Below are 27,112 nucleotides of genomic sequence, written 5' to 3'. Positions count from 1 at the left end.
TCAAAAATCGCCAAAGATATGGAGCATGTAACATCCATGGGGGACACGAGGAAGCTTTACAGTATTCTCCGGTTTAGCACCAAACTGTTCCAGGAAAGCAGTGAGGTGATCCTAAATCAACAAGGAGAACCCATTTCCAATCTTGATAAACGCATACAATGATGGAGCGACTACGTCACCACGCTGCTCAACCATGATAATTATTAACAGATGTTAGTCACCAAAATATCAAGTTGTCTCTCATTATTTCTTGGAAACTACAGAGTCGATCCGGCTGGAATTTGCATAGATCTTTATTAAGATAAGGTGTTGCAGATTAAGTATTATGGTATCTGTTTGATGCGTAGTTAGAGAAAAATAATGATTAATAGTCATCAGTGCTTAATGCAAAAATAAGCACAAATTTAATGATAGTCACACATCAATTTGTCTTCAAACACTCATTCTGAGTCAATGGACTATAATTTTTGTCCGTTTCAATCAGCATAAAAATCTAATCTATATAAAATAGTTATTCCCACATAATAATCTTGTAGCGAGTATGAAAGATTTGATAGGAAAGTGTTTGTTTACTTTATTATTGTTTTGACTCTCGAGTATATATCTGACACAGTTAGCCACTATTCATCAACTGAGAACCACACCACCTTATATAAAAGCATATAAGATATCAACGAATACACACTCGAGAGTCAAAACAATGAAAAGAATATGCTGTTGTCCCAGCCCTAGTGATAAATTAAGAAGTTGTCATTACCCCAACATAGGCAATTTATAACAATAAAAGAATATGTCCTAGCTGTAATAATAAATGAGTTATTCATGCAGTATATGATAGTGTAAAGCATTTATACTTGCAACAGATACAGCGTTACCAAAAGAAAGAATGAAAAAGTCTATCAACACAAAATAACTATTAATTGCAATTTATGAATATTCAAAATAAAGTGTTCTTTTAAAAAATGAGAGTTCAAAGAGACTGAGAACGTTCTTGTGAAAGATAAGTTTGTTTTTTGTTTTTGTCTGAAGGAAAAATTTAAGTGCACATGTTTGTTTCAACATCAGTTTTGTTAGTGAGAGTGAATGCACGTATGTTCATTTCGGCTGGAGCCATGTGCGTTTACGTGTGCGTGTGTACAATTAGCATATATGTATTCAATTTTGAAAGTCCCTTGTTATTTGCATGCTACTTCATTCTCAAAGTGGATTATGACGTACGCATGTGTGTTTTCGTGGAAAGAAAAGCAGAAAAGGAGAAAGAAGCTGTGTTCTCGTTTTTGTAGTATGCACTTGAATTTCTGATTGGCTGAAAGAAATTGCTGATTGGAAAATTTGTCCAATCAATAGTCGATACGTAAGAACCACGTTCACTACTAACATTCCGTTTTCCTGGATCGATTTTCGCATGGAAATCGAAAAGGGCTTCTACTTTTTTTTTTTAAATAATTACTTGGCAGATTTCGAAATTCCGTCTAGTTAAAACCATCGCCAATAATTCCTCCACCTCTCTCTCTCTCACTTTCTCTCTCTCACTTTCTCTCTCTCTCTCTCTCTCTCTCTCTCTCTCTCTCTATATATATATATATATATATATATATATATATATATATATATATATATATATATATCCCTGAGGCAAAGGTTTAGCAAATGGAGTAAAAGAGGGTTCAAATCTCTTGACTGACAGGAATTGTCACCCCCTACAATGATGATTATGTAAAAATGAAACACTTGGTGTAAAGAATAATTATTGTTTAATTATATGTATGAAGTGCCTTCAATAAGTTTCCAGACCTTTTTTGTATGGGCACTTTCATTGATAGTACGCACATGAAACTCTAGTCCCCTTTGAAGTAATCTCCCCTGGCTGCAATGTACTTCTGGTGTGGAAGTCTATATATAGTCTATGAAAAGGTTGGTCTTGTGAACATTAAATGGTGGAAATGACACCCGATTTGAAGAGTGTTGGCCTCTTCTGACAGAATCTCTTCCTGAACTCCCTTAAAACCTCAACATTTTGATTATCTTTACAGTGGGAACCTAGTGCATGTAGATCATACCTGTGATGTCAAAAAAATGGATCATCATAACTGGGTGGATTTCCTTTATTTATTTATATATTTGCAGACTGTTAGCCTCATCTTTATATTTGTTGTTTCAGGACGTTTCAGCCAGCTATTTCTCTGGCCTTCGTCAAGCGATTAACCACAACGGGATAGGAACTCTGAATCTCATAACTGCATCCTCAGCAATTACTTCCTTCCATAATTGTTGTCGTCTCACCACGTTTTGGCCAACTAATCCTCTGGCCGGCTTTGGGTAGGATTGAAACCGCTATCTTCAGACAATGCTCACCTGGAACTGTAGGGATTCAAAATCTCTATCTACTGCACCTTGGGCCCCGAAGTTGAGTTTTTTGGTCTTATAAATCCAGGTTTTTTGTTATCTGATCTTCTATTGGGTCCATACTGAATGGTTTATTATTTAACCGTCTGCAAACAAATAAATATACAAATTACTCATCTCAAAGAATTCCAATAATTAAATAATAGATTTCCTCTGTCGGGCATACTTGGGTCTGAGAGAGGCAACATGCTTCCACTGGGAACTCTGTCTTTTGATCTCTGGATCATAGCAGTAGATCCAGCTTTTATGGCAGGTCACCAAAGCATCAATAACATTTGGATCTGAATTGATCAGCTCGATTACCTCCCTGCTGTCATGACAACGTCTTTCTTTCTGGTCTTCTCTGGGCACACTTTTGCATCTTCAGGTCTTCATGAATAATTGTGTGTACAGTTCCCACACTGACATCAAACGGTGCACGTATTGTCTCTATAGACACACGACGATCCATTCAGGAGCATCGGGAGCATCACCAACAAGTCAAAATCTTGATTCATCTAACCAAGAAACATTCCTGAACCAGTCTGTATCTTTCTTGCCATAACATGAGAAAAATCTCTTTCTATCATTGATATTCTTCTTAGATAAAAATGGCTTCTTTGCACACCTTTTAGAGAAAAATCCCATATCTTTCATTCGTCTAGATATTGTATATCTAGAAAGAGAATTTCCAGCCCCTGTTTTGAATTCTTTGCTATGGTCGACATAAGTTTTCTTTTGATCCTTCAAAACAGTTAATTTAAGCCTGTGGTGTCCTTCAAAGTGAATTCTCTAGGGCGACCAAATCCAGATTTTCCTTTTACCAAGCGTTCGATTTCAAACATTTGACCAATTCGCTTCACTGCAGAAAAATATGTTTTCACATTTTCTTTTCTTAAAATATAAAAAAATAGTTTGTCGGTCATTTTGGACTGCCTTAATCCTGCAATTCGGTTTTTTATATCCTTGTCAAAAGATGCGGGCTTACCATTTTTAGGATTAATTTTTCCACTTATTATTATATGCTATAAAAATAATGATCTGCAAAATAAAAATTTTTCAGTTAAAATTAACAAAAATTCATGGAAAAATATTGAAAAATCGATTGCTTCCTTCTTTCACTCTTGGCCCATTTTATTTGCTCATGAGTATATATATATATATATATATATATATATATATATATATATATATATATATATATATATATATATATATATATATATATATATATAAAATAAAAATTACAATTAAATTTACCAAAAAAGATAGTAAAATTAAAGTATATTATAAATATTAAAGAATTAATATTTATAAAATTATCTCAGCCAGATGTAAAAGCTCGATAAAACCAAATAGGAAATAGAGCTTATAATATGAGCAAACAGTTAATAAGATATGTTAAAAAAACACTTTTAAATGAGTTAAAAACATATTTAATCTGAAAAGGAAACACTAGATAAATGGATAGTCCTTAATCCGCGGAGTTTCGAAGAAATACTTTCCTTCTCATCAGAGGGTAGGAATTAGCAAAATGCGGGATCGGATTTTGTATGCAGAAGTATTTGATGAAACAACAAGTAAGTCAAAGATCTAACTTGAAAACAAAAAAGTAAGCAGAGGGAATATGGTGAAGAAAAAGGTGATTACACATGAATGGATAGTCTGGTGGAAGATAAAGAATCCAGTGACGGTAAAATCCAAATGTAAAACTTCAAGAAAGTTAAAAGAATTTCCATTTGTACAAGTAAAATCCAAGGAAATCCCGTAATTGGAAGAAAATGGTCCATAATAATCCAAAGGCAGAAATCCATGGAATAATTCACAAAAATGTGTACAAGGAAAAAAGAAAAGATTCCAATAATATTAATAAAAGAAAAATAAGATATGCTTTTCACTCTACTTCCGAGACATAAATATAAATAAGAAAGATCAGGGAAGAGAAAGAGGAGAGAGAAAAAAAGGAGAGAAAAAAATGATGATAAGTTAAATATAAAATAAATATTAATTCTTTAATATTTATAATATACTTTAATTTTACCATCTTGGAGCATTTTGGTAAATTTAATTGTAATTTTTATTTTATTATAAGCTCCCATTTAGTTGAGCTTTTTATTCTCTCCAGATATGTTTGAAAAGGAACACATTCCTCTGTCTGCCAAAAATATCCCTATTCCTACCCAACAAGAATATATCCACAAATTTGTTCTCGCTTTGAAAAAAATATAAGGTGGAAGGTTTATCACCATGACTTAAGCATTAAAAATAAACTTAAAGCGCCTGTTTCCTCTGAAGACCAACTTCACCCAGAAATCTTAAATGAACTCCCTATCAACTCTCATAGAGAACAAAAGAAATTTGAAAGAATTGCTGCCAAATTTTATGGATTAAAAACTACTGCCCACCCCAAATACAACCCTTACCTCGAAGAGTTTGAGAATTCCATGTTAAATTTAGTCAAAAAAATTAAATTTAAGAAATAAAAACATCATTATAATCTGGTTATTCGAAAAATAAATAATTTTGCCGAAAAAGTTAAAAAGAATAAACATATATTCGTCCCTGCTGATAAGACAAAAAATTATTATAAACTTGACTATCCTACATATAAAAGACTTTTGTATAAAGAACTTAATAAATCTTATAAAATAGTCCCTCCTAAAACTTTAGATTCCATTAATTCTGAAGCTAAACTTTTACTGACTTCTATGAACATTCATGTCGCTAGAAGAGATGGAGACAATAAATAAGGTTGGTGACTTGTCGGGTGTCAAGCAGACAAAGGTGTTAATCATCATTGTTAAAGACTGTCCGTTTTATTGTCTCGTACGTTATTGTCGTGAATATGCGAAAACACCCACATACACATAGAAATACTATTAAATATACACGTAATAGATTGACACGTACAGACACCCCATATATAAAGAAAAGTAACTGTATTTATAATTCTAACCACTAGACGATACACGAGCATCGATTTCAGAAACACGTATATCATATATACACTAGACATACATAGACACGATTATATAAACTTCACGAAGTACAATACAATAACTCTTATTAATAAGTTTTAATGAAATATAATTTGTATAATTGAGTTTTAATTACGATTTTCAGACCCGTGTAATTTACTGCCCTTAAATTCTGACTTCTTCAATATCTCAGCTGAAGGTTACCCTTGTTTTACAAGGACTCTAAAAATATTCACTAACATTCTATGTTTTTCCTATGACCTTCCATTTTAAACATATTCACCCATGTATGGAGTATTGTTGTCATATTTGGGCTGGTGCATCTTCTACTAGTCTCTCGCTCCTAGACAAGATTCAAAAGAGAGTCGCTAACCTAATAGGTCCTGAACTGTCATCTAAGCTTCAGCCTCTGTCCCATCAACGAAATGTTGCATCCTTCTGCCTGTTCTACAAGTATTTTAATGGTGAATGCTCCGACGAACTGCAAGCACTTGTACCCCCTCGACGTAAATACCCTCGACAAACCCGACAAACAGCTAAATCCCACCCCTACACAGTAGAGATCCCAATATGTAAGAGAGCTTTCCACTCAAGTAGTTTCTTCCCCAGAATTGCTAGACTTTGGAATTACATTCCGGGTCCCTGTTTCCCCAACTGTACTGACATGGAGAAGTTCAAGTGTAACGTGAACAGACATCTTGCTGCCCAACTCCCTACATAGTACCCCTGTACCTTAGGTCCCTGATAGTATCCCTCTACATCAAAGTGGCAATGTGCCTTGTTTAGGGTGAAAATGTAATGAAAAAAAATATGTAAAAATATCTCTTTTGTGCGTTTATGCCTTTGGAATTGTTTTGCTTTTGTTCATCCTATAATATGTCTTGTTTTCTCACATTTAATTATAAAAAACCTAAAAACCTGTTTCACTGAAAATATTTCCCTACAATCAGCTCATCTCAAAAATACCTCATCCAAATTCGAACCTGTTGAAAGGGATCCTCAAAAATGTGTTTTCTTACCCAAACATTGTCTGTTTTTAAAACATTTTAAGCTGCCCTTTTTCGTTATTCTTATAAAATATACTTACAATATAGCGTGCATAATCATCACACCAGTGGCAATGGCAGTAGAAAAAGAAACGATCCCAAAGAAGTTCTCTTCGCATCCAACTTGGGAGCGCCACGTCGATGTAACTAATACAGATCTAAATAAAGAAATAAAGAGCGGTGAGGGTGAATGGCACAGAAAACATCCTTACACAAATAAAATAATAGTTTTAACAAAGGGTGGCCCACTTAAAAGTAGCTCAATCTCTCTAATGTTTCTCTTAATGACCAACTGACACCACAAGACAAAATGCAATTCTTTTTCCAACAAGATGGCGCTACATTCCACACGTCTCACAGATCACTGACACGAGTTCATGACATGTTTATGGAAGAGAGAATAATAAGCACAGGCCAGTTTATGCAAATAATCCTCACAATGTAGACCAACTAAAGGAGAACATTACCAACGCTATCAGAAGAATCATCAGAGAAAATCTACAAGCAGTATCTGCAAACGTTGTTAAACATGCCCTGAAATGCATAGATGTCAACAGGGAGCACTTTCAGCATCTTTTATAACGCTACAGATAATTTAAACAATCAAAGGATGTTCTTCCTCCCTACTACATTTTTCTGGGCTACTTTTAAATGGGCCACTCTGTACATAAAATATACTAACATAGTTATACTAAATAAGATATGCCAACATGGTTATAATAAACAAAATACTAGCACAATTCAATTATAATTATAACGAGTTAAACTAAATTCAGAAGAATGTACAGAATAGAAAGTATTATAAATAACTAGCAAGGAGACCCGACTTTGCCCAGGATTGAATGAGAAATCCGTCTAACTGATGAGCCCAAATGAGGGCGAAACTCGAGTCTTTGACTTCCGCTTCTTGAACTGTCATGGCTCTTGTGGGCTGCGACGTTGTTTGGCTATGGAATTTATTACATATATATATGTCTGAATACGAAAAATACCCGTCTAGCTGAAACCAGTCAATCTCTCACATTCTGAAAATCCTATCATATTTTGCTCGCTTGGTTAGCATTGCTGGATGGCATCGTCCTTTCAAGTTAAAACTCCTATTTGTGAGACATTGACTTGAGGTTATTAGCTGGTTGGATGACCGCGTCCCTTGTTGAGACGAAGTAGGTTGATTTCACAGTCGGATTTTGGCGTGGTTTGCTTGATCTGTGTTGGTTAATAGAAATTCTTGTGTACAGGGCGTTTGCTCAGTTGGTAGAGTGCTTGCCTTGCATGCAAGAGGCTCGGGTTTCGAATCCTGAGTTCGGATGTGTATAACTGATGTGCCCAAATGAGGGCGAAACTCGAGTCTTGGACTTCCGGTTCTTTGACTATCATAGGTCTTGTGAGCTGCGACGTTGTTTGGCTGTGGAATTTATTATATATATATATATATATATACGAGGGGCGTGCAATAAGTAATGCCCCTGGCCCACTTCCAGTTGTCTGATCTAGCTGAAATTTTGTATGTGCAATGATTTGTATCTCTATGGAGTATGTGGCAAATTACAGCTCTGAACTAATTGTGGTTTCTGTTTTACAGGTGTTTGAACTGAGTCAGGTGTGAAATCGAGCCTGTTGAATGTCGAGCGGTGATCCGGGTTTTGTATTTGAAAGGATGCACACCACAGGAGACCTTTGATGAAATGAAAGAAACTTATGGTCATAATTCCCCATCAAATGACCTTGTAAAACGCTGGCATCGTGAATTCAAACATGGCCGAAAGTCTGTAGAAACAGCTCCTAGACCTAGTCGCCCCCCCCCTTCTGCCATTGATGAGGCATCTGTCTGTCAAGTTGAGACTGCCATTTTGGAAGATCGGTGCATTACTATTCGCCAAATAGCCCAAGATGTCAAGATTAGTACAGGGTCTGTGGAAACTATCATTCATGACCATTTGCATATGCATAAGGTGTCTGCCATATGGATTCCCAGGTTGCTCACACTATTCCAGAAGTGAGAACGCGTCGAGTGCTCAAGGATGAATTTGGAGATGTGCCAAGAAGATGAATCAAAGTTTTTCAAAAGACTGATTACACAGGATGAAACCTGGGTATATCACTATGATCCAGAGACCAAAGTCCAGTCAATGCAGTGGAAGCACTTGGACTCACCACCTCCAAAGAAGGTAAGGGTGCAGCCCTCCGCTGGCAAGGTCATGCTCACAGTCTTCTGGGACCAGGACGGAGTAGTGACGACAGATTTCCTGGCAAAGGGTACCACAATTACAGGAGCCTATTATACTTAACTTTTGAGGAAATTAAGGAAAGCTATCAAAATCAAGAGGCGGGGCAAGATCAGTAAAGGTACCTTCCTCCTACAGGACAATGCTCCAATCCACAACTCGCATGTCGCCAGATCAGAAGCACGGGCGTGTGGTTATGAAATCCTCCCCCATCCTCCCTATGCTCCTGACCTTACACCCTCTGACTTTCACCTCTTCCCAGCCATGAAGTTGTTTTTGAAAGGAAAGCGTTTCCCAGATGATACAGCCGTCGTGGTTGGATGACCAACCTGGGGTGTTCTACAAAAACGGTCTTCAGAGCTGCATCAAACGATAGGAGAAATGCATAATTCTGGGTGGTTCCTATGTAGAGAAAAAATATAACTGTGCCGAGTTTCATTGATCTACTGCTATGAAAAGTGGATCAGAGGCATTACTTATTGCACGCCCCTTGTATATATATATATATATATATATATATATATATATATATATATATATATGATGAAAATAATGGAAATAGTATTCCGACAAAATAGAGAAAATAAAAAAGGAACAAACCGTATTATGTGTTCACCAACGTTTCGTCTTTATTCACCCAGAGGAAGTCTCGAAATAAAGACGAAACGTTGGTGAACACATAATACGGTTTGTTCCTTTTTTATTTTCTCTCTCTCTCTCTATATATATATATATATAAGTGAACGTGTTTGTGTGTGTCTGTGTGTGTGTGTCTGTGTACATTTCCCTACGCAATAACTCTGTCAATTTTTAGTCTACAGACTCGAAATTTGATATACAGGGTACTGAGATTTGGGAAAATCGATGTGATCTGGTTTTCGGCCGCTGTTAAGGTGTCAAAGTTCAATGATTTGACCTTTGAGAACTCTACCAAACTCCTCCGGCAATTTTGTGTCTAAACACTTGACATTTTAGATATAAGTTCCTTGGACATGGATCTAACTTAATAACTTGATTTGAGCTCAAAACAATAAATATTAAGAGGTCATAATAAGGGTCAAAGTTAAAAAAATTGACCGTTTTTTTTTTTTTTTTTTGCTTAGCATACACCTTCAAACATCCGGGCAACGCCGGGCCAAAATGCTAGTCTCTCTCTCTCTCTCTCTCTCTCTCTCTATATATATATATATATATATATATATATATATATATATATATATATATATGACAGACATTAAAAACATTTAAAACTAAATGTTTAAATTTCAACAGTATATCTTGCGGTTAACAGTGGCCGAATGGATTAGGACCTTGCTAATGGAGTTAGAGATGGCTTCTGTTGCCGGGTTCAAATTTATTGACTGGTGTTAATCGTGACACCATGCACTGATGATTCCTGAAAGGATGAAACACTAGTGCTTGTAGGTATTTATCATAGTAAATATATATATATATATATATATATTATAGTATATATATATATATATATATTATAGTATATATATATATATATTATAGTATATACATATATATATATATTATAGTATATATATATATATATATTATAGTGTATATATATATATATATATATATATATATATATATATATATATATATATATATATATATACTATAATAATTACTAAATACCTACAGGCACTAGTGTTTCATCCTTTCAGGAATCATCAGTGCATGGTGTCACGATTGATACCAGTTAATAAATTTGAAATTCTTGTGTGCGGGGCGTTTGCTCAGTTGGTAGAGTGCTTGCCTCGAATGCGAGAGGCTCCGGTTTCGAATCCTGAGTTCGGATGTGTCTAACTGATTAGCCCAAATGAGGGTGAAACTCGAGTCTTGGACTTCCGGTTCATTCTTGTGGGCTGCGACGTTGTTTGGCTGTGGAATTTATTATTATATATATATATACTAGCAGCCGTACCCATCGTTGACTAGGTTAAAAAAGAGCCTTCAAGAAATGGACTTTCATTTACGAAAGTATTAAACGTTATGAAGAGGTAGTGTCGGTGTAAAGAGATAACTTCAAGCTTTTGGATTATCAAAACCAAAGCAACTTTCCCAAACGAACATGAGGAGGTAGTAGTGGGAATATTTATTTACACAAACTATGAAAACTAAGTAGGTGTTCCTCATTAAAAGTGACCCCATGGGGCCCCACTACCATAGGGTAAGTGAGCGATCTAATCTGAAAAAAAATTCCCCTTCCCATGGTGGGGTTATGATGGTAAGTTCGGTAGCTCTACATCAAACGGTGTGAGCGTGCATAGGGTTCCTATTTATTAGTGACACACCTGGATCCCCCACCCCACTGGTGAGGGTGAGCGGTGTAACCTACAAATAAAGTTCTTTTCTTTTAAAGGTTAACATTGGTATTACTTTTATCATTCCAATTACCACTAATAAAGACAAGTGCCAGCCAATGTTACAGAAATTTGTTTGTGTGTGAGATAGATAGATAGATAGATAGATAGAGAGAGAGAGAGAGAGAGAGAGAGAGAGAGAGAGAGAGAGAAGGGGGAGAGTTCCCTATGGAATCCTAAACAATTAGATTGACTTTCAAACTTTAATTCAAGCCATCATTACCGCACAAGTAGAAAAGCCCAGCATATAAAATCAACAGTAGGCTCTTTGATATAACAGGTGAATGAATGTTTCTCTTTATAGCACAACCGAGACATGATACTTGGTATTTGCATTTTAAACTTTATATCAAGCCATTATATAAAAATAGTTTTATAAAATTAACAGTAGGTTCTCTACAGTTAAATGTTGACTACAATGTATTGTGGATTAAGTAAATGCGGGGAGAATTGAAAAATGGGCGATTTTACCGATTTCGATGACAATAAAATATGGGATGGTGAAACATACATTGATTCTCATTTATTTCCAGGCAACGTCGGGTGTCCTTGCTTGTATTTATTTGTACGTTTTTTAGATCTTTCGTTGCCATTTTTGTTTTTATTTACTAACACAAAACTGATAATATGTGGTGACATTTGTTTAAGCTAAAACAACACAGATATTGTAAAGTAACACACACGTGGGAAGAACGGATGTACACAAATATAAAACGATAGCAAAAGCGTTAGAAAATGCCCTCCAGACCGTAGTAGAATGAGGACATAAATGGATGATAACATTCAATGCTAGTAAAACTAAGCTGCTCTCCTTTAACAATTACAAGAAGACTCTCCAACCACCAATAACAAATAACAAATAACAATAACAAAATACAAAATACAAATAACAAATAACAATAACAAAATACAAATAACAAATAACAATAACAAAATACAAATAACAAATAACAATAACAAAATACAAATAAATAACAAATAACAATAACAAAATACAAATAACAAATAACAATAACAAAATACAAAATACAAATAACAAATAACAATAACAAAATACAAATAACAAATAACAAATAACAAAATACAAAATACAAATAACAAATAACAATAACAAAATACAAAAATACAAATAACAATAACAAAATACAAATAACAAATAACAATGACAAATAACAAATAACAAAAAACAGATAACAAATAACAATAACAAAATAACAAATAACACAAATAACATCCTACCTGAGATTCCTTCTTTCAAACTCCTCCGCCTAACGTTTAGGGGCAATAGGAACTGGAACAAATACATTGAGGACATTGCGAAAGCTGCTGCGAAGAAGTTGGGTTCCCATTCATCGTGCTAGAAGACTACTCTCACCTGAGAGTATTCTGTACCTCAACAATGCCACCATTCGCCTATGCATCTGGGCTTATGCATTTACCACTAGTCTCTTCCTCTTGGATAGAGTCCGCAAAAGAGTTTTTAATCTAATAGGTCCCACTTTGTCAACTAAGCTCCAACCCCCTGTCCCATCGCCACAACATTGCATCTCTGTGCCTGTTTTACAAATATTTTTATAGAATATGCTCTGATGAATTCATTGTGCTTGTGCGCCCCCCTCGATGTACATATCCCCGACAAATCCGCTTAGCAGTAAAATCACGCCCCTTCACTGTTGAGGTCCCTAAATGCCAGAAGGCTTTCTACTCTGTTTCTTCCCTCGAACAGCTAGACTTTGCAATTCGCTTCCTGCTACCTGCTTCCCTGACTGTACTGATATGTAGAAGTTTAAATGTAATGTAAACCAACATCTTGCTAATCTTTCCTAGGCATGCTCACAAATAGTAGCCCCTTACGTCCAAGTAGTGATATGCCTTGTTGGTGGTGAACTTGAGTAAAAAAAAAATGTATTTTATTGCTTATAAAGGTTCTGCTAGAAAAAGATGTATAAACAAACCTTGTCTACTCGAACTTCGGGAATGTCCAAAAGTGCATAAACTGTTTGGTCTGTTCCGTTAAAGCCAACAACAGCATTTGGGGCACAACTGTGGTTCAGGATTGATGTGCTGCCATCACCAACAACAAAATAAATCAAGTGAAACAATTAGATTGCTTTGGACAACGTAAAAATGGCATTTATCATGAACAAGCAAAACAAAATAGACTTAAATTTTGGTATAGAGGGTATTCAGACATGTGGAAAAATTTATAATCGGTGTTCATCTGGAAAAAAGGGGCTGCTAAGGGGTCAAACCTGAAAAATTAGTACTTGAGGGGGTGGGGCATCAGATTTTTATCTGTTTGTCAACTGTTTCACGAGAAAACTTTTTTATAAAGATTGTAGCAATCTGGCCTATTGGTTATCGTACTTGACTCACTGTATTTAGGTTTTGGTTTCGATCTTAGTTCGAATATTTCATTTTTACTTATAAGAAGTGAATTGTTTGAAAAAAAAACATAATATTCGCATGCACATGTCTCGCTTCTTTCCGTTTTTACTTAATTTTTAAGGAATTTAATGTTACGTTTAATACCGGGCAACGCAGGGTACACCTGTTAGTCTTTAATATAAATCCGTTATAATTTTGAAAACTAATACTTTTCATTTAAATTACCTTGAAAATGAATAAACATAATATTTAAGAAAACGTTTTTTATTAAATCGCATCAATTAATTACTGCTAATATCGACAAAACTATTGCACATATAGAGAAAAAATATGACAGTAAAATTACAAATAAATAGCAAGAAACATTAAGTTATTATAAACTGTTTATAAAATAGCTATAAAAATTCGGCATACAAATAGTTGTGTTTGGGTCTTTACTCTATACTATATATATACAGTATTTCGAAAGATTATTTTATTTATTTAAATAAAAATGTACATTTTGTTGTTAATATAGATACAAGAAATGAAAAACCTTTCATATTTTTTACGAAAATCGTTTGAAAAAGGAATGAAGCAACTTATCCTGCCTTGACAGAGTACAAAATAGATCTCGTAGCTTAGTGGGGGATGCCCTTTTCTCTTCCCTGCAACCTCTTTCCCACAGAAGGGACGTTGCGAGCCTGTCTTTGTTTTATTGTTATTTCCATGGCAAGTGCCTCTCCCCGTTGCCAATCTTTCACGAAAAATACCCGTCTAGCTGAAACCAGTCAATAATTTTCCCCATTCTTTGACTGTGCCTAAGTCAAAATGTAGATTCCATGAACAAAGTTTATTTCTTAGAACTGCACGCCTGTGGAACTCTCTTCCGTTTGCCTATTTCACAGCTGACTACAACTTGGTTGTCTTCAAGTCCAATATAAACAAATTCTTGATGAACCGCCGCCTTAAGTAATCCAATTTACCAAATTTCCATTACTAGCGATTACTACTATATTATCCCATTGATTACTGTACGCTCAATAACCCTTATCCTCGAGTGGCCTCCGGGCCTTGATAAGTGGTAACTCCTATGTAAAAAAGGAGTAACTAACAAGAACAAAATATGATGTTTTCAAAGACAGGAGCTGCCTATTGAGCTTATTCTTGAAAATGCAAAGGCTGTAGGTATAAGGAAAACAGAAAGCAGGAAGAAAGGTTTACAAGTCTGCAGTTTTCATAAATAATTTACTAGAATAGGAAGTTGTATTACAATGAGGTATTAAAATAGCGGATTGATGAAGATCACTAGACCAACGAGCTGGAACAAAGGAAGCAGGGAATAGATCAGACAACTCTGAACAACACATACCATAATAGTATTTACAGAAAAGACTAAGACTAGCAACATCACATATATGTTCATTTACATAAAGAATAACTGGGATAAAGAATTTATTCATCTCACCAATCTTTTTTTAATTAAAAAAAAAAAAAAAACATGGGCACATTTACACATCTGTTGCGTTCAGGGGAGGCAATTGATATTTGCAAGTTAATACGGTATATTTACTCGATGCATTCATATAGTAATTTTAGATAGCTGGATGTAGTGGTGTGCAGAACAGAGGCGATGGAGCGGTGTCTTCAGCTATCATCATTAGAGGCATCCAGTCATATTCAAACTATTTCTTTGTCATAATATTTATCAGTACTAGAACGTATGCTTAAATTTTCCGGCACTTAAATTGGAATGCCGTCAGGGCTAGTTGTTTTACTGGAATCAAGGTTTTGATGAGCTTGACAACATCACGTACAGATATTTATATGTCGCATAGCATGTTTTCAGGCACAGGAGAAAATACGGGGGGTTGGTCGCCCTAGTCGCATAGGGTGGAATTAGCTGTAAAGTGCTAGGCAAAGAGTTTGGCTTTGGTTTCCTCTGTTTCATTGATGAGGGTTGGGACAGAGCATATACTAGGACTTATACTTAAGTCTTTGGGTCATAGAATCAGAGAGTTGGGCGTGGACATTATCAGAACATACGCCACTGATGTAAGTATATGACTATTCAAATATTATATGGAATGTAAAAGCCAGTCGAAAGTGATGTTAGTGTGATATGGATGTAATAGCAATTGGAAACTTGTGTGTGAATGCAATAGTCATTTGAAAGCGACATAGCCATCCAGAAGTCATGCAGATGTAATAACCAACCGGGCTTGATGCAAGTGTACTAGTCAACCGGATGTAAGCAAAGATAATGTCTGTGTTTTTGAGCCGTTGAAATGGAGAAAAAAGAGGAATGGGTAGTGAAAGAGGGAGATACACAGAGAGAGAGAGAGAGAGAGAGAAAGAGAGAAAAGGATGTAAGAGAGAGGAGGATAGCAGACAGTCAGATAGATAGACAGGAAGAAAGACAGACAAAGAGAGAGTCAAAAGATTGGGGAGTTCTGGTGATGAAGAGAAAGAGATAAAGAATTCTCACCTGAGATAAATCCCAACTCCTACGTTAGACAGGTAATCATCTGTGATCGCAAAAGAATTGGTTAAAAGCTAAAATTGAAAAATAAAAATGCATGTAATTTGTGGTTGGTTCGAGCCTTTGTAATAAGTCACATTTATGATTAATATTGATAACAGAGTACTTTTATATAAAAAAATATTTCATGTATAAAATAGTTGATTTTATAGTGAAAGAAACTAAATGACTAAGTGCTTGATACAACATAATTATTATTAAAAATTTGGAATGAACAAACTGTTTTGAAACCACGTTAAGATGCAAATATTTTTCTTTCATTAATAAAATTTCTATGTACTTGTATTGCTTTATCAAAGCTGTATGCTGGTAGAAAAGAATTCTTCAGTTTGAACTTAAAGAACTTGAATTAAAACATAATATTGGAATGATTACGGGTTGGCCTTATATATATATATATATATATATATATATATATATATATATATATATATATATATATATATATGATCACACACACACATACACACACATATATATATATATATGATTACTTAATCATAAGCTGGCCTTATATATATATATATATTTATATATATATATATATATATATAATTATTTTTTTACTATAATAATTAAATACCTACAGACACTAGTGTTTCATCCTTTTGGGAATCTTCAGTACAGGGTGTCACGATTAACACCAGCCGAACGATTCGAACCCCGGAACACGAGACGTTATACGATGATCTATGCATAAGAGCTAAATTGACCGACTTTAATTCAACTGAAAGTGCTCAACTATAAGAAACGAATTTCTTAAAGGGGCTGTCATAATTATTTTTTTACTATAATAATTAAATACCTACAGACACTAGTGTTTCAGCCTTTCGGGAATCTTCAGTGCAGAGTGTCACGATTAACACCAGTCGAACGATTCGAACCCCGGAACACGAGACATCTCTTACTCGATATATATATATATATATATATATATATATATATATATATATATATATATATATATATACTGTGTAGCTTAATTGCCACATATATTTTATAATTTATATATATATATATATATATATATATATATATATATATATATATACAGAGAGAGAGAGAGGGGGGGGGGAGATAATGTAAGGTATTTTCCTTAGGTTTCTGGATAAGCATTTCCCACAAAAACGCAGACTGCATAAACTCTTTAATTGAAACACTGTGAAAGTAAGTTACTTGACAGCACCATCGATTAAGTTCATCATCTCTAGTCAACCGAAACAGATAGTAAACACAGACTGCTCTTGCAGGTCCAAAAATGACTGCCCACTAGAAGGCAATTGTAAGGCTGAATACCTTGTATACGAAGCTACCATCACTGACTAATCTACAAACATACCTGGAAAATACGTTGGAATGACACAAGGTTCGTTTAAAAAAAGATATTCTTCACGCATGAGCTCCTTTAGAGCGAAAACAAAGATTAAGACAGCCTTAACAATCCGTGTGGGAGCTTAAAGAAAAGGGTGCACCTTTTACCATTAAATAGAGGAAAATTGAACACAAACCCTCATACTCCCCAGAATTGAAACAATGCTCACTTTGCAATACTGGGAAGTACCATTTTCTACGATTAATTTATGATCCAGGAAAAAGCTGTTTAAATATGCGGAGTGAATGCCTGAAATGTTGTATACATACAAGGAGAGCACTCCTTATAAACTGGACGGTAAAAAAACAAAACCTAAATTCACAAAAAAATGTTTTTATTTTTATTTCATATTTTCCATATTTTTTTATATTTTTGTTTTTAATTTTAATTTCAATTTTTTTATTTTATATTTTATTTTATTTTTATTTTTAAATTATTATATTGAATCGATAAAAAAGAGGAATATAATTATAAGGGTTTAGTATAGTTTACCATTTCCTTAAGCTAGATAAGCATTTTCCGAAAAAAAACAAAGACTACATTTAAATTTTTAAATATAATTTTGATAAAAATTTTTAAATAAAAATTTAATTTGGATATTAGAATCGATTGAAAATTTTTAATTTGAAGTCAATTTTAATTTTAATTTTAAATTCGGAGTTAATTTTAAATTTGACTTATTTTTAATTTTGATTTTAAATTTAATAAATTTGTCCAATTTGATAGATTACTTTTCGCGAATAAAATTTCAAAGAATATAATTAAAATTTATATAGTATAGGTTTCTTCAGGCTATTTAAAATAAATTTACACTTTACCCATATTAATTAAGGCGGGTGAAAGAAAATATAAGCATATATTATATAGTACATATAGAAGAAGAATATTAAATAAGAATAATATTAATAATTATTATTATTATCAATTTGAATCACCTTTCAGGCCTTTACAAAGTTATATCACTTAAACTAGTTAGAAATTTAGATACGATAATAACATTGCCATGTAAGATAGGAAAATATTCAAAATTAATAAATTTAAAATGAATAGTTTAAAAAGCATTTTGTCCAATTTGATAGATTAGTTTTTAGAATAAAATTTCGAAGAATATAATTAAAATTTGCATATGGTAGATTTTTTCAGGCTACTTAAAAAAAATGTACACTTTACCCATATTATTACATATAGAAGACAAATAAAATTAAATAATAATAAAATAATAATAATAATAATAATAATAATAATAATAATAATAATAATAATAATAATAATAATAATAATAAATTCGAATTAGCTTTCAGGCCTTTACAAAGTTATCTCCCATAGATAAGTTAGGAATTGAGTTAGGATAAAACAATTTCGTTTAAGACCGGAAAAGATATACAAGTAATAGATTTAAAATTAATATTTAAAAAAACTATATTTTTTTATAGGTGACGCTATAAATAGTTCCAAATATAATAGAAAAGCATGTAACAGAAAATTTTAAATATGTACAATTTCTCCTTTTCTTTTTCTTTTTTCGAATAAAGAAGTCACCGAAATGTTATATAAAAAGGGAGCATTCGAAAGAAACAGAACAAAAAAGAGAAAATTGTCTGCCAAACAGTGTTGGATTGAAAGAATAAATAAAAGATTTTCTCTTACAATATGATTTTATTATTTGTATTGAATTATGTAGCACAATATTACTTTCTGGGTATTTATTAGTATTTATCAATTTATCTTATTTTGATCAGTTCTATATTTAAAATACAATGGACACTATTTTCATATAAATATTTACAAACTAATATTTACTGCGTGTTATTTTTTTGTTTTTATGTTTTTTTTTGTTTTTGTTTTTTTTTTGTTTTGTTTTTTGGGGTTTTTTTTGTAAAATAACTCATTTTTTGTGCTATCTCGAAAATATCAGCTTTATCAAACCATATTTATTGATTAAATATATTTCTCATCTCGTGGAATTTCCACGCCCTGCTAGTTGTGTAAAATATTTAGAGATGTTTATTTATTCACACTTTAGGCAAAATTGATCGTCACTTTAACAAGAGGAGACATTATATTTTACAATTCACTGAAAAACAACTTGCTTAATTTCTGTTGTCGTAATTTCAGTCGAAAGAACGCGAGATTTGCGCAAGACTATAATAAGTATAGAATATGTGTAATATTATGAGATGGAAGAACATCGTTTGGAACCGATTTTTTTTTTTATTATTAAAATCGGTCGAGCAGAAGGCACAATTCTAGAGTTCGAAGTTCATTAACAACAACGCACGGCTGCAGAAATTTGGTTATCAAACCTTCTGCTAGTATTAACTAACCAAGGTTATCTGAGGTACGTCGGATATTTTGAAGAATCAAAAAGGTTAGGCTTACGAAAATGGACGATCTTGGCGGCAGTATTTGAACTCATAATATCTAGAGGGTAAAGATTATCGAAAAAAAAAAAACTCTGTGTAACAGAGCGCAGACGCGTGTATGAAATGACGCAACCGGTAGAGAAAAAGAAAAACTATTTTAAAAAAAAAAAAATCACGTAAGAGTCGAGAGACTTGGGTGACGTCACAGTCGTAATGAGAAGTAACGCGTGGTGGAAAAATGAAGAAATATATGTCGTTATTACAACGGGAAAAGGCGAGTTGAAGTTTTTTCCCCTTTTCTTTTTCTAATTTGCGACTGAGGCTACAACGTTTGTTTGGAACAGAAAGTACCCCAATGTCAGTACAAGCTAGTAAATGTTATAAATTGAAATGGGCAGTATACTATATAATGGGTAGTATGATGCAAAAGTTTGAATCCAGAATCAAATAATGCGTCTGATCAGCTAATATTCAGCACACTATCGATTTGGCTAATTTCAACTAAAACCAATGTCATTTATTTAATTTTTATGCTAATTTCAACTAAGAGCAATGTTATCTACTAACATGTCCCTATTAGTAACATAACTATATTTTTTACATAAAACGTGTACTTTCACGATTTCACGATCTATTGACTGCCATCATTTTTGGGCGAAATATAACAAGACAGACTGAAGTTACTTAATCTTTTTGTTTTGTTTATTATTTAAGCATAACTTGCAATTTTTTCGAAAAATATTTTCATTAATAATTAATTTTATACTTTATAATTTTGCGTAAGTTTGGGATATTTTACTAATTTTAACACGGCAATAAGTAGATAGGTTTTAATTAAAGTCCTGTAGTTCAGTTTTTGATTTTCCTTTTAATTCTGAAGAAACACCAGATTTGCAGACTATATAATTATAAGATAATTATAAGATAATTATAAGATAATTAGAAGATACTTGTGAAAAACGTTTACTACCTTAATTTCTTTATAAGAAAATGACATAAACGAAAATCTCTACGAAATTTGTAAATCGATAAAGTTTCATTTTCTGAAGATTGCAATTGAAAAAGGAGAAATTTTATTCCAACTTACCTTTCCATAGATTTCCAATAAAGTATCCGTCGATGGTAATTCCAGACAGTTTTTTGCACATCGTGTTATTTCGTCTTCATCGTAACAAATGTCATGTATTTGTAAATCGTTAAAATCTGCCAAACATGAACAAAATAAAATAAATAAAACATTCAATTTGCCAACTGAGCACATACTTCAGGGTGCGTTTTTATTTGGTTGAAATTCCTTTCTTTAAACCTAGATCCATCCTTCTTTGCCCAAGTTGCAAAAATAACCATTTACTTTGAAAAAATACGAGACATGGTAGGTAGAATCGGCAATTTTTAAGAACTACGGCCATAGAAAAACATACGCGTTAAAATTAATTTTATGTTTTTATTTTCACTGAATATTATTAATTTATGTTATTATTAAATATTATTAAATAACAAATGATTTCGAGTTAAAATTCTAGTTTCGTTGTCAGATAAACGCGACATTAGGTCAAATTTGGTGGGTATTTTGTTTTGATTTCATTTATCTACGTACAGTAGCATCGAAAACGAAGGGACAAAATTTTAAAACCTATTATTTGTTGGAAATAACAACTGTGAAAAGCTGAAATTTTGACAACTGGTAGTCGTTATCATCCATAATAACATACGAAAATTGGGATCATTTGCAAAAGATAGAAAAAGAAGGAAAAGTACACCATTAGAGAGATTTCAGAGAAAGTGAAACGCCCCAAGAGTATTGTAGGCAGAGTTGTTAAATTCTACAATGATACTGGCAAAATAGTTAATGCTTTTAAAACCGGCAGACCCCGCAAAACTTCGGCAAGAGAAGATCAACTAATGCAGCGAATGTCATTAAAGGACTGTTTTAAGTCTTGCACAGAAATTAAAAAGGTACCCCGTGTTAATGTGTCAAGAAAGACTGTTTCTAGATAACTGCAAGAAATAGGGCTGTTTAATCGAACCACAGGGAAGAAACCACTTGTTAGTTCGAAGAATAAGAAGAGATTAGAGTTTGCAAACAGGTATGTAATTTGGACATATGAAAATCGGGCAAAAGTATTTTTCAGGGATGAAAGCAAGTTTAATTTATTTGGAAATGATGGAAAAAAAAACAATGTAAAGAGACGTATTGGTGAAAGATTAAGTGCAAAATGTACTCAGAAAACTGTTAAGTTTAGGGGCGGAAGCGTTATGGTATTTGGAATGTTTTCTAGCCAAGGCACAACGCCTCTTGTCCGGTTACAAACTTGTGTAAACGCGCAGATCTATAAAAACATTGTTCAAGATCATGTTGTGCCAATCATACAGAAATCAGGTTTCGATAGGGCTACCTTTATGCATGGTAATGCCTTATGTCACAAAGCAGAGGTGATAATGAGTTACCTTAGCGAGCAAGATTTTGAAATTATAGATTGGCCACCGCAAAGTCCTGACTTAAATCCAATAGAAAATCTTTGGAAGACCTTAGGAGTGAAAGTTGTGGAAAGAAATCCCACTAACACGGATTTGTGGGTGAAGCTTCAAGAAGAATGGTCTAAAATTAGTATCGAGAATTGTCAAGAACTGATTCGTTCTTATAGTCGAAGATGTGCAGCTGTCATTGAGAGCAAGGGCTCATTTACTAAATATAGATTGTACATGTATTTTTATTGTTTTTTTTGGGGGGGGGGCTATTTACATTGTTTTTCTCAATTTTGTCCCTTACTTTTGGACGCCCCTATTTTGAAAATAAATAAATACCTTTTATAATTCTTTTTCTATCGTTTGCAAATGATTCAAATTTTAGTATAATATTATGGATGATAACGACTACCAGTTGTCAAAATTTCAGCTTTTCACGGTTGTTATTTCTAACAAATATTAGGTTTTAAAATTTTGTCCCTTAGTTTTAGACGCTACTGTAATTTTGACACTTTTCAAACGTCCTTTCCTCAATTTTAGATGCATAATACCAACTGGATTCTTAATGGAAACGATTCCTCGATTAATAATATACAACGAAAACAAGAAAATATTAGGTTCCAGACCTTTTTCATCTGGGCACTTTTATTGATATTGCACATATGAAACTCTAGTCCCTTCAAAGTAATCTCCTCCAATTGCAATGCACTGGTTGTGTCGTCCCAACAACTGGAAGACTTCATGGAAGTCCTTATGTGTGAGCGTGTCAATGACTCTCGTCACAGTGTCTTTCATTTCCTCAATTGTCTCATAACGGCAGCTTTTAAGCTTAGGAAATAACCAAAAGTCACAAGGAGCAAGATCTGGAATATAAGGAAGGTAAGGAACTGTCTTGACACCCATCTTGGTCATGACAATCTCTTTCTTTCTTATCTTCTCTGAATACTCTTGGGACAAACTTAGTGCAAATCTTCTGCATCTTCAGTCCATCATGAATAATTGCGTGTACAGTTTCCACACTGACATCAAACTGTGCACGTATTGTCTCTATAGACACACGACGGTCCTTATCCATGAAATTCTTTATTTGTCCAATCAACTCGGGTGTTCTGTCTTCCCTACTCTTCCCACACCTCTCATCACCCCTCACAAACTCTCTGCTTTCCTTGAATCTCTTATGCCACTCAAAAACTGATGCTCCATTCATGCAAAATAGTTCAGAGGCAGTCTGAAGCATTCCATGCGCTTTTGTGGCATTTTCCCAAGTTTAAAACATAATTTTATCGCATATCGTTCTCCTAAAGTATCTCTACGTCCAGATTGCATTTTTGAAATTCATCAGCTGTGACAATAAGACTTTAGTAGGGTGTATTCCAATTCTTGTTGTAGCTGTTCATTTGAACCTGAAATCATAAAAAGTAGTCAGTCATCTAATAAGATGTATAGCAATAACATAGTGAATTTTCAAACGTCTATGACAATTTGGAATGCCTGTACAAAAAAAGTCTGGAAACTTATTGAAGACACCTCATAAAATCATTGGAATTATTTTTTATTTTTTTTTTTTTTTAGTAACTGCAGTCTTTAAGACAAATTTGATAAACGCTGGGATGAGAATGCAATTCCATGGCTGACTTTAATCGAATTGTACATCTATTTATTTTATCTAATATTTAGCAAGTTCCCGAGTTAATGCTACTAGAAGATTAGGCTGTCTGAAGGTATTGACTGATTGCATTTTTAAAATTCAGCTGTGAAAATTAGGCTTCACTAAAGGGTGTATTCCAATTTCTGCTGTAGCTGTCTATTTAAACCTGAAATCATAAAAATTGGCCAGTCATCTCATAAGATATATAGCAATAACATACTGAATTTTCAAAAGTCTACGACAATTTTAAATGCCTGTCTAAAAACTTTTTGAATACACCTTGTAAAGCTACTTTTATTGCCTAAATAGATTTTTTGTCGCGATCTTTATAAATTGTCCTAGAATCGAATCATAACTAAAAGATCCACTTTATCCTTGTTTAATAGATTAGCGTTTTCCACAGTTCTAATTTTGGCGAGTTTGAAATCAAGCAAGAGATCCATACACAAGTAATTACGAATAATAAAAAAGAAATAACAATGTGACAGAAAATTCAAACCACTGAAATCATATCAATTTTCTGAACATTTTTTTTTTTCTCTCTGAGAAAATTTGGCGGGTTCTTTTTCAGAAAATTATGGCTACAAAACTCTCAACGGCGAAAGTTGTCAATCGGTGAAATTGTATTACCTGAGAGTTCAATTGCAAACAAATATGAAAAATAAAATATAAACTTTGCGTTCAACACTTACGCGACATCAAATCAATGAATTGTCTTTGAAAGATTTTGTTATCCTCAAACATTTTGCGATGATCTCCGATCTTTTTAGATAAAAAGAAAAAAAATAATATAGTTAAAAAAGACATATAGAAACACGCAATCAGTCCAGTAGTTTTTTTAGATTATTGTAACAAACATATATATATATATATATATATATATACATACATACATTTGAAAAAAAAATTGAAAAACTTTTTTTATAAGTACATAATTTTCGACCGATCCTTCAGTCTTCATCGGTATATATATATATATATATATATATATATATATATATATATATATATATATATATATATATATATATATATATATATACAGGGTGTCCGTAAAGTTACTATACAGTCTTACAAGTTACTATACAGACACCCTACAGCTACACAAAATATTAATACAAATATAATAATACAATAAAACAATAAGACTGTATAGTAACTTTACGGACACACTATATATATATATATATATATATATATATATATATATATATATATATATATATATATATATATATATATATATATATATATATATACCGATGAAGACTGAAGGATCGGTCGAAAATTATGTACTTATAAAAAAAGTTTTTCAATTTTTTTTCATGATATTATTTTGTATTCCTGCACGTCACCAATTGAAAACGAATAAAGAAAAGTTATAAGCTTTTATACTTTTCGTATTCTTTTTTATACATTTCCATTCATATATATATATATATATATATATATATATATATATATATATATATATATATATATATATATATATATATATATATATATATATATGAATTTCTATTCGTTTACACAAAGGTTTAAGCTGTGGCTCAATGGTGCACGATAAGGTTAAACAAGTATTTCCATTTTCCTGAGAAAATGAAAATATTTAAAAGATAAATTAATATTGTATGAATTTCAGGGGGGTCTTTTTAGCTTGAATGGTGAGCACTGAGGAAGCCTCCTTGTGAAGAATCGATGATATTTTGTATATTATGAAATCATGTATGTTCTAGATCAGAAACAACTTTGCAAACAAGAGTGTTTTTTCTTTAGAATGTATAAAATGTTGTTCTCTGAATAATTACTGTTTTACATGAGGTTAAATATGTGTGTATATATGTATGTGTGTGTGCGCGTGCGTGTGTGTTATAATACATAAACAAAGCTAATCAAAGTAAACCTTACCTTCATCCTGATAATCAGTCTAATCAAAAGGCGAGTAGAGTCTGTAGGACATTCAGGTGCCATATTCTGTAGACATTGGCATTCGATATGATGAAGCGTCCAATCTGATTCCTAAAAAAAAATTTTTTTTCAATAATAATAATAATAATAATAATAATAATAATAATAACTACTCACTAGGAGTATTCACACAAGCAATGATCAAATATTATTCTTTGATAACAACTTGTGGAGTTCCCTGGAGTTTGAGTGACAGTACTCTCCACCTTTTTCAAAGATTTCCAGTAATCTCCACCTCTTTGCAAAATATTTTGCGTTATCACAACAGCCGCTTACCATTGATTCTCGTTGGAAGCGCCCATTGGTCTTCACTGGAATTTGGGTGGCAATAAGCCTCTCCAATGTCCCAGTCTTCTTTGCACATCTCCGGTGGAGGACTGGATAGTGCTTTCTCTTCTCGGTCTTCCCCTTGACCTTGACTTTCATTATTTGGTGTGGTGCCTGTTTATGGTGACACTCACAAAAAAGTGGGCGCAATTTTTTCCATTTATACAGTTTTTTTTTCCGTGATTTCATGTTATGTTACTTGGTTTGCATTTGTAGCCGTTTCTGTATCCAGTTTTTGTGTAGTTTATGTGTGGTGTTAGTCTCCACATTCAATGGTTTTCCTTAAAATTTCTGCAGTTTTGATTATTGAAATTCATTGTATTTTCACGGCTATCCTTCTGATTTCAATCTCTCCCATTCTTTTTTCAAAGTTTTTTTTTTTTTGTATCGATCCTAGTGCTCCTACTATTAGTGGTGTTATTTTCACTTTCTTCGTTCTCCATTTCATTACATTTGAAGATGTAAAAAAAAAAAAACTAAGGTAGGAATCCCCCCTTCCCCCAAAAAACTTTCGGTAGATCGCGTTGGGGAGGAGGGGTCAAAATATGAGATTTTTTTTTTAAATATTATTTTTTTCAGTTAATATATAGTAAAGATTTTTTCTAATAAATCTGTAAAAAAAAAAAAAAATGAACGAAATTACTTGATTTTTGGAGAGAATTTTATAAATGGCGTTGTTTTCATTGTTTACGTGAAAATGCGTAAAAGTAACATTTGGTTCCATTTATCTTGTTTTTAGCATTTGGGGGAATTTTTTGAAAATTCACTGGTTTTACGGAGAGTTAAAAAATAGGATATTTTTAAATAATCTTTATTCTTGAGAATACAGTAAAACTTATGATGAATAAATTTTATTTTACAAGTTCTTACTGTTATTATTTGCTACAGGGGTTAAAAAAAATACCACCTTTATTAGTGTCATACCTACTTAAAACGTAATCCTCTGACGCCAATTCTAGAGTCCCGGAATTTAAATTATTAACTTCTCTCTTGTGCTGGTTAGCGTTTAAATGATTTCATGCGCGTTTTTTCGGTTGTCGTTTGTAT

At 33.0% G+C, this 27,112-nt stretch overlaps 1 protein-coding gene across 1 annotated transcript; it reads right to left on the bottom strand.

Moving 5' to 3' along the window:
* LOC145276561 (histone-lysine N-methyltransferase SMYD3-like) lies at positions 1-25,741 on the bottom strand. The gene is made up of 7 exons (XM_080127755.1): positions 25,679-25,741; positions 24,463-24,532; positions 20,744-20,859; positions 15,868-15,935; positions 12,968-13,076; positions 6,451-6,567; positions 1-111 (listed from the first exon to the last, which is right to left on the bottom strand). The coding sequence occupies exons 1-7, from the start codon at positions 25,739-25,741 to the stop codon at positions 1-3; spliced, it is 654 nt and encodes a 217-aa protein (XP_079983881.1).
* Between the last annotated feature and the right edge of the window lie 1,371 nt (positions 25,742-27,112).

Source organism: Euprymna scolopes, chromosome 5, assembly GCF_053919585.1.
Source record: "Euprymna scolopes isolate OS-2025 chromosome 5, ASM5391958v1, whole genome shotgun sequence".
In the NCBI taxonomy this organism is placed as follows: Eukaryota; Metazoa; Mollusca; class Cephalopoda; order Sepiida; family Sepiolidae; genus Euprymna; species Euprymna scolopes.
This window is presented reverse-complemented; position numbering and strand designations above follow the sequence as displayed.

What these genes read in the sequence shown, in the direction of transcription:
- LOC145276561 (XM_080127755.1), bottom strand. Translation starts at nt 25,741, where the DNA reads ATGGCACCTGAATGTCCTACAGACTCTACTCGCCTTTTGATTAGACTG. An exon ending in GACTGATTATCAGGATGAAG is followed by an intron (nt 24,533 to 25,678) that starts GTAAGGTTTACT and finishes TTATCTAAAAAG; the next exon opens with ATCGGAGATCATCGCAAAAT. An exon ending in ATGATTATGCACGCTATATT is followed by an intron (nt 112 to 6,450) that starts GTAAGTATATTT and finishes TTGTTGATTTAG; the next exon opens with GATCACCTCACTGCTTTCCT.